The sequence below is a fragment of the Rhinocladiella mackenziei genome (genome assembly GCF_000835555.1).
Source record: "Rhinocladiella mackenziei CBS 650.93 unplaced genomic scaffold supercont1.6, whole genome shotgun sequence".
Lineage (NCBI taxonomy): Eukaryota > Fungi > Ascomycota > Eurotiomycetes > Chaetothyriales > Herpotrichiellaceae > Rhinocladiella > Rhinocladiella mackenziei.
This window is the reverse complement of record NW_013550599.1, coordinates 1892255-1904961: the sequence shown is the minus strand read 5'-3', so window position 1 is coordinate 1904961 and position 12707 is coordinate 1892255. Positions and strand designations below refer to the sequence as shown.

At 50.5% G+C, this 12707-nt stretch overlaps 4 protein-coding genes across 4 annotated transcripts; 1 reads left to right on the top strand and 3 right to left on the bottom strand.

Annotated features, from left to right (window-relative positions):
- Window positions 1-505: 505 nt before the first annotated feature.
- Window positions 506-2374, bottom strand: Z518_08479 (uncharacterized protein; the record flags this gene model as incomplete). Its single annotated transcript, XM_013414220.1, has 2 exons — window positions 506-2154; window positions 2263-2374. The coding sequence occupies 2 exons, from the start codon at window positions 2372-2374 to the stop codon at window positions 506-508; spliced, it is 1761 nt and encodes a 586-aa protein (XP_013269674.1).
- Window positions 2375-4477: 2103 nt separating this feature from the next.
- On the bottom strand, window positions 4478-5614 carry Z518_08478 (uncharacterized protein; the record flags this gene model as incomplete). Its single annotated transcript, XM_013414219.1, has 2 exons — window positions 4478-5472; window positions 5533-5614. The coding sequence occupies 2 exons, from the start codon at window positions 5612-5614 to the stop codon at window positions 4478-4480; spliced, it is 1077 nt and encodes a 358-aa protein (XP_013269673.1).
- Window positions 5615-6215: 601 nt separating this feature from the next.
- On the bottom strand, window positions 6216-7037 carry Z518_08477 (uncharacterized protein; the record flags this gene model as incomplete). Its single annotated transcript, XM_013414218.1, has 5 exons — window positions 6216-6305; window positions 6343-6560; window positions 6634-6839; window positions 6910-6926; window positions 6981-7037. 5 exons carry the CDS (start codon window positions 7035-7037, stop codon window positions 6216-6218), a joined length of 588 nt encoding a protein of 195 aa, XP_013269672.1.
- A 2354-nt stretch (window positions 7038-9391) lies between these two features.
- On the top strand, window positions 9392-11777 carry Z518_08476 (uncharacterized protein; the record flags this gene model as incomplete). The annotated part of the gene is made up of 3 exons (XM_013414217.1): window positions 9392-9877; window positions 9932-11039; window positions 11089-11777. The coding sequence occupies 3 exons, from the start codon at window positions 9392-9394 to the stop codon at window positions 11775-11777; spliced, it is 2283 nt and encodes a 760-aa protein (XP_013269671.1).
- Between the last annotated feature and the right edge of the window lie 930 nt (window positions 11778-12707).

The following is a 12707-nucleotide window of genomic DNA, read 5'->3' as shown; positions in this document are numbered from 1 at the left end:
GATCACGAGGGATCATGAACATGGGAAGACAGGGCCATGCAAACAAAGCCGTGGACGGGTGGTGATTGTTCGATCACAAGTAAGGATATTATGCATCATGACTGCACCCAAGGGAATGAAACGAAAGCACAGGTGGATGGATAGAGGATGGGCATTGGGAGACCAACATGGGATGGTATAGCAAGGTATAGCATAGGACGCGATGTTATGCTATTGACCACAGCAATTGGCGTGAAGAAATGGGATTGGCAGGAAAAAGCATGGGATAGCAGTTCCATTTCACCTCCATGGATCATGATAGCTAAGGTAGTTCAAAGGCTAGTCACGCGTTCTCAGCCTTGTCGTAGGCAAATACATGTGTGCAGAACTATATTTGGGCTTCTTCTCATGAATCGAACTTCCGAGAGCTCTATCCAGACTCGCGTCCACTTTGTAAAACTACAAGATCTCGCACTCGCTAGTACGCTCCCATTTCTTTTCCTAGATACCTGGGTACGTAGGTAGTTTACAATTCATCCTTCTTCCCACCGGCAGCCTGCTCTTCTTTGTTTTTCCCTGCACTCTCACAAACCGCCGCCGTACCCACTTCCATACGATAAACGCATTTCTCACTCTCACTGACTTTCCAAATCTCTTCCTTCTCCGCACATGCCAGAATGACTTTCGTCGACCTCGATGGGCCATTCCAACAATGTTGGCCATTTTCGTATTTCATCACCAATCTATCTCCGGTGCCGAGGCCCTTGCCATCGGTCGTGACACCTTCGTCGACGAATTCCGTATCAAAGCCAACAAAGTTACCCATGGTGGTATGGGCACCGCCTTTCTTCGGCTTCTGTTTTGTCTGCGCCATGAAGCAGAGCTCGTATTCATATTCTCCACTGTCACGGGATATGCAGGTATCTTTCAGGGCGCGGAATATGCCATTCTCCGGTCCGTAGTCTTTGTCGAGGTCTTCGCGGTGTCGTTTCAGATCATTCTCCGTGTTGCGGACGTCTCGTTCGGCGTCACTTCGGGCCTTCTTCGCGTCTTGCACGGCCTTGCTCTCTGAAGCGGAAGATCCTTGGCTAGAGAGATCTGCAAGGATTCCGTTTTCGACGAGCATCTGGCGGACGGAAGCGACTTTCTCGTCCAGCCACAATTTCAGAGACTCGGGGAGATAAGCACTGAGCTGGTAAAGGCCCGCAACATCAGACTCTGGCTCAGGTGGCGCATTTTCAAATTCTTCCCAGTTAATCCCGTTTGTTTCGGAGTCTTCTTGCAACACGGCGGATAAATCCCGATCCTCAGCTTCGGACCAGTGATCCTCTGTTTCTCGGGCAGCATAGTCTTCCCAGCCACGAACGGCCCGCTTGACCCCTTCATCATTGAAATTGGGGTTGTGCTCATCCTTGAGTGCAGACAGAAGCCCCTCCAATTCCTTGACTCGTTCGAGCATCGAGTCTCTTTGGGATCTTGTTTTCTCGAGATAGCCGCGAAGCTCATCCACTCTAGATCTGGCCAAACTCACAAGGACACCAAGTTGACCGCCTCCTTGGCCTGACGCCTCTCCACGAACCACTTTCAACTTCTCCCTCCGTTCGACTTCCTTCACATTGTCGTCTGCCTCCTTGACCTTGGCCTCGAGACCCTGCAATGTGGTCTCTAGGGATTCGACTCTCAATTCGACTTCGCGCCGTAATCGTGCAGCATCGGTTGCCAGAGAGCTTTTCCGCTTCAAAGCGGCCCTCAGGGCCTTTTGTCGAGCCTCCTCATTCTTTCGGTACTCTTTCCCCATTTCCTGGCATTTATCCTCACAACGTATCCCTCCAACATGGTCCCACTCGTCCGACCCGTCACAACATAAATCATAGTCGCACTTTCCGTCGTTGACGCTCTCGAATCGAATATAGGAAGGCAGATGGCCTTTATTCTTACAGTAAAACCCCGGCAGAGCCAACGTGCCGTTTATGACTGTCGACGGAGTGTCTGGCCCGGGGGGATATTGTGGAGGGGAGAGAGGAGAAAGGTAAGCGCAGGCTGCCGTCCCAGGTTCATCTGAACCGTCGGGACAATCGCAGAAATCGTCATTGACGCGGGAGAAGGGGATTGATATCGATGGGTTGGAGATGCATGTAAAAGTGTCTGAGGAAGACCTTTTGTAGAATTTTGCATCTATGAGACCATATTAGCGATCTAGTACATCTAAGAGTATCTGACCTCGAGGCCCGGGTTCTGTCAGCGCCAGAAGCTGCCAGTAAGGCCGATGGAGAGTATTCTTACATTCTGGACTGACGCCTCGAGGTCGAGAAGACTCAGAGGCTCTTGTTTCCGCTGCCCAAGAGGGAATTACTAAAGAGGAGGAGAGGAGCAATAGTCCTAACCTCGGAATCATATTGAGGATATAGAGAAGATCATCCCATCAGCTCCATCCAGAAATGAGCATCGACAACATGAAACTTGTCCGCAACGGCATTCGGGAAACTTTCCTTCGAGACTTTGATGACAGGGGGTGCTCTGGTCATGTGACGATCTTGAGAGGAATGCCCAATTCAGCGAATGACTTAGAGCTGCTCCAAGATCACCTCGAGACGAACAGTTCACGCACGTGAGAAGACATTGCTCAGCCTCAGGGTCCATACCTCAATGCTATTCCATCAGTATCGTGGACCCATTACACTCAACTCGCGAAGGGGGATGGATGGCTCTTCCCAAAGAGCTTGTCAAATAATGGCTGAACCATACTGTCGCTGCCCAAAAAGTTCCGGGGTACGTTCGAGCTACAGGGTAGGTAAGATATTGTATTCAGATCTTTTGATCCACTTTGGAACTTACTATTAACAATGGGCACCGTGACCTCACAATCCCGGTACCACGGTTCAACCTCCATTCAACCATCGGGTTGAGTATTTGGCTTGAAGAGAAGTTTGTGTCGTGTCATCTGTTCCATATGATCTCTCAGAGCACCCCTCATCCATTTGGGCTGACACTCATATACTCATCTGGCTCGCTTCCGTCCTGCTGTTCTCCATCCCATTTGAGCACTCTTTTCTTTTCATCTCATTCACGTCCTTCCATCCACCTCTTGGGCATCCATGGAAGTCAACATGATAGACGTGATCTTTCCTCAAGACTGCGACATGGAGGATATGGAGGTCTTGGATCTCGTCCTCTCCCTTTCCCAGCTACGGCTGGATCTCCACATTTGGATCATGGCGGCCTTGCCAAAATCCACGTCGTGAAACATCCTGGACTCGGCGCCCATCCCATCCAACCAGCGACACCAATACCGAGGAGCTACCTTCGTCATGATGATGGAAGGCGACTGCCCAGAAAGCAATAAAGGGCAAGAAGTCCGTGACATTCAACGACGTCGCACAAACGATGATTTATTAGGGGGACTCTTAACACCAACAGTAGCGATGAACTGGCCCGTTGTTGCAATCCGGCTAAACGGTGAACGCGGAAACGGGCCCTAGGCATTGAGTGCTAGGGAGCATGATGGCGGAGACTTGGTGCAATCAGCGGCGGCACCAACGAAAACATCGCCTTGTGGCTACGTGAACATCAACTCCCCAGCCAGTCAGCTTCCAAGAGAGGGGCCTTGGCGAGAGCACAGCTCCAGCAACGTATCGAACATATCGCACAGGATGCGATGAATTTGAATCAAAACGACGCTTCACCTTCAAGGCTCTGTAGTCACCACCATTCAAAATGGATTGTCCGGCTTAGATACGGAATCTTGACAGTATCTCACCTCGAACGACACGGGATATTCCACGGAGTCGAATATGTATCACATACGGGTGATTAGCGGATATTCTCGAGTGCACCGACCACGGGTTCTGAATGTGCAGATCACGGTGTGATCACCGTCTGATATCATCCCTGAGAGCAACACCGGCGGAAAATGTTTGCCTGGTACCGTGCCTCAAGCTCAGAAACCTAGTTAAAGAACAGGAAAGCTTAACGACAAGGGTAGTGTTTCAGAAGAAGAGAGAAGGTTGGCATACATGCAAGAGTTTGGAGGCGAGGGAGCGAGGTGCTTGGACATGTCAATCAGGGAATAGATTCGAGCTCACCCGAAAGGAGAGCGTGTGCTTAAAAATATGGACGAGATAGGCCTGACTCTCGTAGATAGGGTACTTGAAAATGCAGACTCCTGGTGAATTTAACAAAGTCACCAGAATTCCTCTATGTTTCTCTCATGCAGCAGGATTGTTGCTTGCGGTGAACTTCTGTTATTCATGAAGCAGAGACGTCCTCGCTTTCCCCCCCATCGTATCCATAATCCATAGGGACATGCCAGTTTCGAGCTCGAATCTCCTCAGTGGTGGTTGTGGCTTACGGATGCGCTTGTGCTCGTCGGCTTGAACATTGGCAAGGTCTTCTGTAGGCTCATTGCATGCAATATCCAGCTCGCTCTCCTCCTCAGCACCCCTCCGCTTCAACCTGAACCTGAGCCAGCACTCCCGTGCTAGCTTGCATCTTCATCTCTTCAATCATCCTCTGACTCTGCCAACGCCGCAATGGCTGTCCTCGCCATAACCTTCGCGACGCGTTTGGCGCCAGTCCCCATGGTCTGCTCATCAGGAAGCTGATCTGGTAAACCAGGACCCGCGCCATTGGCTTGTGCGGCTTTTCCCTCAGCATGGTCAGGAGGTGATAGTGGCACGTTTCCCTTACCTGCATCACCAACTGCGGCTCCACTGATTTCACAACGTTTCTTGAATGCCTCTGCGAATTCACTCTCCTCCCTCGACGCTGATGTCCCCAGAAGAGGTATATCCAGTTGTTCATCACCAACATCAGTTGCACGTTCGAACTGAAGCAATCGTAGTCGCCGCTCTAGGCCTGATTCAGTAGGATCAAAGATGAGAATTTGCTGTCGTTCGCGCTCGCCGTCACCTTTCGCCTCCTCATCATTTTCGATCTCTGCCACTCCGGGTCCCGCGCCTGCAAGTGGCTTCCAGGCAAGCATTATCCTGTCGAGTTCTTGCAGCGCTTTGTGCAGGCTCTCCCACGAACGAGTAATGTCGGCCCAGATATTGTCGAGACATTTGATGCCAACCGTAAGCTTCTTGACTCCCTCTTCCGTGTTCATAAGTTGATCACCTCGTTCCTCCTGTTCACCCAGTACACGTTGCGCCACATTATGCAGCTGTGCAAACCTGGCCAGCATATGCTCTGCGAAGGTCACACAGTGATGATTGATTGCCGCCTGAGCCTCCACAGACCGACTTGCCTGATTAACCTCGGTGAGGATTTGTTCCTCGGTAATGAAGGACTCTCCATTTGGTATACGCAAAATGTTACAGATACATTGGAGTTTGGTGTATGTTTCTCTTTGTTTGATGATGTTGGCCTTATACTCGAGTTCCCTGCCAATGGCTCTGACGTGTTGGGTGCCATTTTCTGCGATGGTGAGGAGGAGGCGGGTTCCCTGGCCAGTGATCACGGTAGGGATGATGAAGACTTCACTGGCGGCTACACCTAGGAGATTGTCAGCTCTTCTCGAAATGAAGGATATGGAAAAGTAAAAAAGCGACGTACAGTCATCCCATATGGAGGAGGTGTAGTTGACATCGACGTTGGCCCATCTGTTGGCCGCCGATTTGTTGGATTCTGCCCTCATCTTAGAGTGGGTTTGAAGCGATAGCTAGCTGAAATCTGAAGCAACCACAAGAGAAGAGTATGAGGAGGGATAAGATATGTTGATGTAAGTAAGAGAGGGAAGGAAGGAGGGGAAGGAGCGAGGAAAGGTTTAAGCACGAGAAGACGGTATCAACAAAAGCACAAAGGGCCCGCACAGAATGATACGGTTTGGCATCAAAAAAACAGTTGATTCACTTCTCACCCAATGTCTTAGGAGAGTGGCATTGGATTAGGCACCTAGACAGCGAATGGACAAAGATGAGTTAGTTGGCACGAGGGCAACTTGAACACATCAGCGATATCATCCCGCCTCGGTCAACAAACCATGTACGAAGCCGACATGGAACAATCACGTCAAAGGATTCCGATCATCTAGACTCTCATGAGCATCGTTGACCGCGGAAATGCATCCCACGGAGTCAGGGAGACATGATCAAAGAAAACCGAAACTCAAATTTGGCCGGCACTGATATGCCACTTTCTTTCCCACCATCTTATGTACAATCATGAGAGCAGATGAGTGCGCCATCGGTCCTTTTGGGATTCTTTGATGATTTCAATGCCTCTTGAGACTCAAACGTTTATCGTCCTCGCTGACCACCTTTGGATAATCTCTCGGCTTCCAGCTCTCGTTCAGCCTGTTGGTAATATTTGGCTGTATCAACGCCATGCTGGATATCCAATGTCAGCTTCACAACACTTTCCCACAGGTATTGGACTTGCCTGGTTGTGGTTGGCAAAGTTGGCCCACGGTACAATGTTTAGCATCAGAGCCGAATATCTGCTGTTGCGTGCGGCAACACCTTGCATGTAGGGAGTGAGATCCGATTTTCCGTATAGGGGCTCCCCCTTTTTAACTTTATCCACCATTTCCCTCATGTCCATCTTGACCTCTCGTTCATTTTCCGACCATCCGTAGAATCTCACTGGTGCAATCAACAAGTGTCAGCCCAAAACTTCGCGCTTGAGTATTATTCTTCTAGGGCCGTCGAGACGCACTGCAACTCCTCTGATACACCAATGCCGCTCCCGCTAATAAACCAATAGCACAACTGAGTCTGAATACAGGGCCGAAGGCACCCCTGCCGGAAAATGAAGGGGCGTATCGTTCCGTCGTGAGCATGAATGCTGGTGCTATAGCTGCCATTCCAGCTCCATACACCCAATCTGCGGTCCTCGCATATCCGAATGCTCGTCTCCAATGGCTACAAAGAAGATGTATCGTTAGCGATGGCGTCCCCGGAGCTCGGATTTCAGGTGAGAGGAAGGACATACGGATCTGTGTCGATAACCTATTTCAGACACCTGGTTAGCTTGATTCTATCTTCTAGACAGTCCATACTCACTGGATAGTCTGTATTGACCCGCTTGGGCGGGATGAAGACCTTTTGTTCGTCCGTCATCGTTGCGGCCACGTTTCTGCGAGCACAAACAATCATGGACATTTGAATGCTGAGGTTCATGCGGAGCTTCGATGCCAAGCATAAATTATGGACTAAATTAGAATTGGTCTAGCATGCCAAGATGGAAATGACGTCGCAGCCAGTGGCAGAAATTGAATTACAGATTTGAGAACCCTCTTCCCATCCCAATCCTCTCATCTTCTTTCTCACCTCCGTCGCGTTGATGCACCCGTCGTAGGTCACACGCTGCCGCCTAAATCCTCCCCTGCCACCTCAGCCCTCCCTCGATTCTCCACCGGCTCCTTCAAAATCTGCCTCATCTCTCTCCATGGCCGATCCTCGCAGCCTCGGCACCCTCGACGCAGCCCTTTTCGGCCCCCTTCATGTCTCCAAAACCTCCGGACGCAGAGCCGCAGGGACGAGGCAAATCGCTTATTGTTCACGTCGGTTCGGCGCTTGCTCTTCCAGAGTGGATGTTTGCGCGGTAACGTGTGCAGGTTAATCCACGTGCGGAGCCACTGCCTCTGCCGCCGGATCCTCAGCGCATGCTTTGGCCTGTGCCATCGGTAAGGCCACCGTATGGAACGTTCCCGTGACCACCTGCGCTGCTTTGCGTTAAATAGGTTCCCGCAGCTTCATGACCTGGGCTGAGGGTCGGGCTGTCCACATACACCGGGCGACTGGTGCTTGGTCGCAGGGCTCGCATCCCTCGCTTCGCGGTCCGGGACGTATGCTTATTGAATCGGAGTTGTTGGTCCAGTACTACTCCTACCATGCAGGTAAAATGAATATACATCGTCTTCTTCGGTTCGAACGTCGCTCCGCTGCTGGCTTCCCATGCCTCTGCCTTAGTCACGAATCGCTCTTTGGATCTTGAGCGTGTTGTTGTCCGCCGTCGCACCTGTGGCCCATGCTGAATAATCATCCACAAACGCCATCGATCCTTGGTGCACATTGATGACGTTCTGGACCAGGTTAGCGTTGAAGAGGATGGGTGAACCGGGGGGGACCCCTGGGACAGCCTCGGGTGACGAAGATCGTAGGTGGGCGAATCATGCCCGTTCGCGGTGATTATCACTTCGACGCTCACGGCAGAAGCTATCGATTTATCGCACCAGACTTTCCCGAATGCGTCTCTCTGAGCCGGTGAAGGAGAACGTCCTTATGGACCCCATTGTACGCTCCCTTCACGTAGAAGCTTACCAAACTCAGCGTCTTACGGTCGCGTTAAGCGTCGAAGATCCGTTCAGTGGTCGATCGTCGTTTCCCCGCTCCAAAGTGGTGGTTGAAGGGGGATGTGCCATGTTTCGACGAGATAGGAGATACGCTCGGCGAGGGCGGATTCTAGCATCTTTCCCTAGGCGCTCGGCTGTTCGTAGTCCTCCTTATCCAGCTTCCGCAGTGGTATGATCTTGTCTTTCACGGTCGGCTACAGCTTCTACCATACCACGGCTGGCATACCGTCGAGCCCGAGAGCTTTCCTGGGGATCGATGCAAACATCGCTCGTTTGACCCCATTCGTCGTGAAGGGGATGTCGGGAAGCTGTTCATATACCGCCGTGCTGTTTTCTTGTAGCGTCATCGCCCGGCCTCGGGGAAGAACGTCCTGACTATCTGTGTTCGAGCTTCGAGTTGGTCGTCCCGTTTCTCTCCGTGTCGATGAGCGCGAGCTTGATTTCTCCAGTATGTGTAGTCGCCCCGGAGTCGGGTGTAGGGCGAGGGTCGAGTTCGAGGTGTCCATACACCCGAGGCAACTTGCACCCTCAACCTTTCCACTCGTTCGTCAGTGCTCTGAGACAGACAATCAATCAATCTTCTCTCCCATGTTGTCTAACACGTCTTCCATACCGCTTCTGCTTTCGTTCCCAAAACTCCAACCAATGCTGCGCTTGTTGGTCAATCACGTGACACATTGCTTGGCAACATCACGTGAGGAAATTGGCTTGGCAATATTGCAACTTGCACCCTTCCTCTTCTTCAGTCTTGCTCTCTTGTTAGATAGAACAATAACGCATTCCACAGTCTATTATCTCAATACCGCTTCCGCTTTCGTTCCCAAAGCTCCAACCAATGTCAACGTGGTTGCGGACTTCTGCATTAACTTCTAACAAATACTAATTCTAGGCGCCAAGCTTTCCGCTAAAGGCTGCATCTACGGGTGCGCGATACCGCATTCACTTAGGACGCGCAGGGGGGAAACTCTCACCTTAAGAGCATCATCACGATTATCCGCCCGTACAACCTCGTCCACTTGCTGTCCAGTTCCTCAACGTGGCTTTTTGTCTGCAATCAAAAGGAGGATTTGATACGCTATTCACACTTGTGCGCTATAAGTTCGCTCTCGTACCGTGGCGATGAATTCGCCTGCCAGATCCCCATCGCGTCCTCGCCGGCGGGCGGCAGAGAAAACTCTCAAAGAAGTCCACAACGCCTTTGGCGGCGGCACCAAAAGACTGAGGGCTACATTTACTCGCCGGGCCAAAAAAGTGCTGAAGCGCACGCGTGATCGCACGCCAACTGGAACCCTTTCAAAAGGTGATAACACTCCCACGCAGTATAAACAGACACCGACTCACAAGCGTATGGTCAATCATTCTGGTTTGATCCAAGAAGATGATATCGTTTATGCCGAAGATATAGAAATACGGATTTTGGCGGAAGCCCGTGGAATCACGAGAAAGAACATCCCCCATGACACATTCCGCTCGACCTTTCTAGGCCCCTTCAAACACAAAGACGAACGACCGCAGCTCAACATCCAAGACATTAAGAAAATTGGTATCGATAATTGGGAACAGACGTCGTTCTTTCAGCGATTGCAAAAAGCACTCCCTAAGAAGGTTATATTTTTGTTCGAAGTGTTTTTGGAGGCGTTCTGTTAATCTAGTTAGTAGGTTCTTAATGACCTCAGCTTATCTAGCTCTTTCTCGAAGACGTTACCTGGGGCCAAACGAGGTAAGGAGCCGCTTTCGCAACCAGATTTCTTTCTCCATCTCGAAACGGGTACTAGTTGGGCTCATGTGGAACTTGCTTTCGAGCATACGCAAAGCTCCGTGCAAAAGGCCCCTGAAAAATTCCTGCAGTGGTTGCGAAGTGCCTGGAACATATTCTATCATCAGCCCTTCCGCCGCTACCTTTACGGGATTCTTTTCCTGCAACCGTACGCCTTGATTACTTACGTTGATCATGGCTGTGCCGGGTACTCTGAGCCGCTAGATTTTGTGGAGAATTCTCAACACACTCGATTCCTCGCGGATTTTCTGGCGGATTTCATCGCGGAACCTGAACATCGTGGACGAGACCCCCATGTTACGACTCACCGACAAGACGGCTCGATATTCATTGAGTATGCGGGAATAAAGTGGGCTGAAGCAACCGATAGCTTACTATGCTACCGTCCCTGCGTTTTTGGGAGACATCTCAGGGTCACGCGAGTGCAACCTGCGGACTCCCCGAACGATAAGTGGGTTATGAAGGACGCTTGGGAAGAGAAGCCTGAACACCAATCGCCGCCGCCGGAAGAAGAGGTTCTCCGCATTCTTGTCGAGGCAAACGTACGAGGCCTTCCACAGCTCCATGAATCGTGCCGTTCGACTACAGAAGGCAGTGACAATGTGGAGGCGTCAGGCGACAATACGGAGGTGTTGACCAGCGAGTTCCCTTCGAATTGTGAGAACGCACTCGCGGCAGTAATGGATCGAACCATGAAGGTGGTCAAATCCAGCTTCGTATCTGGGCGCACTTCAAAATTCGATCCCACCGGCGTATCTCCAGGCACGACAGGAAAGGATCTCTATTTCCGAGTCAACGGGCAGAAAAAGAATTTTAATGAATGTACCGACGTGCGCAGACGACGTGCCCGCCTTATCATCTCGTATTGTCAACCCTTGAAAGAGGCGATGCGCAATGCTCAACCGAAAGAACTCATGCGAACAATCCGCGACGCTATGATCGTTTATTACGAGGCCTACAAACGTCCTAAGCATGGTTTTCTCCATGGTGGTAAGTTTACGAATGTGCTGGACGATGAACAGCACTAATGAATTCTTAGATATTTCAATAGAGAATATCATGGTTCCGGTGGAGGAGACTCAACTTACTGGCGGCCTTACCCACGAGACACTGCGCGGTACTCTCATTGACTGGAATCTATGCTTTACCGCCGACGGGAGAGCATCCAGCAGAAGCATTCGAAGTGGGACTCCTGCATTCATGGCGCCGAGTCTTCTTGAGGACAAACCAGTTACTCGAAGAACTTTGGGACATGATATGGAGTCATTCTTTGCCGTTACGCTTTGGGTCGCATCACTCAACTATGACGATGAAATCGCCTTTCAAGATAAGCCTCTGGTAAAAGTTATTATAGAAAAAAAGCCGACCATAGATGTTGCAAACGCTAAAGTGCGTTGGTTCAGGGATGCAGTGGAATTCAAGGAGTCGATAATTAATCACTTTGAACAGCCATATCGCAAAGACAAACACTTTGTCAAATGCACACGGGACCTTCGGCGCGTCTTATACAAACGGAACTACGACGAAGATACATCGAGCTCTAGTGAAGGGGAGCTAACGAATCTCGAGGAGACGAACGATGATGATCCAATGAAAGAGCGCTTGTTCAAAGACTGCATGGCGGTTTTCGATAAGTACCTCGGCGACGAAGGTGAGCAAAGTGGCAGTTACCAGTTGGACAAGATCGATACTAGGGTAGACCTAGAAGAATCGGAAGAGGAGATTTGATACGGATTATGCGGGAGTCTTTTACTGGAGAAAAGATTCTCTCATCGCTCACTCGGGCTTCATAGAATTGTGTCACTTGCATTGCTAGCTGAGCCTTAAAGCCTTGTATCATTATGACGTCTTACATAGAAAAGCATTAATCGACTATCTATTGTATCGAGATCTGTCTCGCTTCTACCAATATTCGAAGGCCTCGTTAGCTACGACCAGCAATGTCAAGAGGCGCATCCCTCCCAACGCCTCCTAACGCCTCTATACCTTCCTAAATAGGCAATTCATGGTATAGACTGCAAGAGTCCTGAGCCGAACCAATACTTGTGTAGCCGAGATCGAGGGCGACGAAGTCGAAGACACTATTGAACGGGCTTGCAAATAAATAAATCAAATCAAATCGAGCCTCGAAAAGGATCGATTTGATTTGATTTGATTTGAATCGATTTGGATAGCCCCACTTTTTTCCCAAGATGATCGGATCTGTCGAACAATAAGCCGGGGGGATAGAAAGGTGAAAACTCGTGTGCAGATTGTAGCTATGGAAAGGGGGAAGCCCCTCTATATAGGCCAGGGAATAGGGGCTCTTGGCACTAGGCATCAGCCGTTTGACAGGATCCAATCCATGGATCATCTCAACATCGATGCTGTCCGTTCACCCTCGGTTACGAAACATCTCGAGTGTGATTGGTAGAGCTTCTCTGGGTTGTCCACAGACTGGATCCGATACGTGGTCCATCTCGACATCGACTTCTATCGAGTAGGGGTGCCCTCCCGGCCACATGGTCCACGGATTGGATCCGATGACGGTGCGATAAGGGGGAGTGCCACGTGATCACGTGACACCGCCAAGCCATTGGCCAACGTGATTGGTTAACACGACGGTCTTGGCGTCGCCACACAACGCCAAGCCCTAACCAGGCGATTCCAAATTTTAAA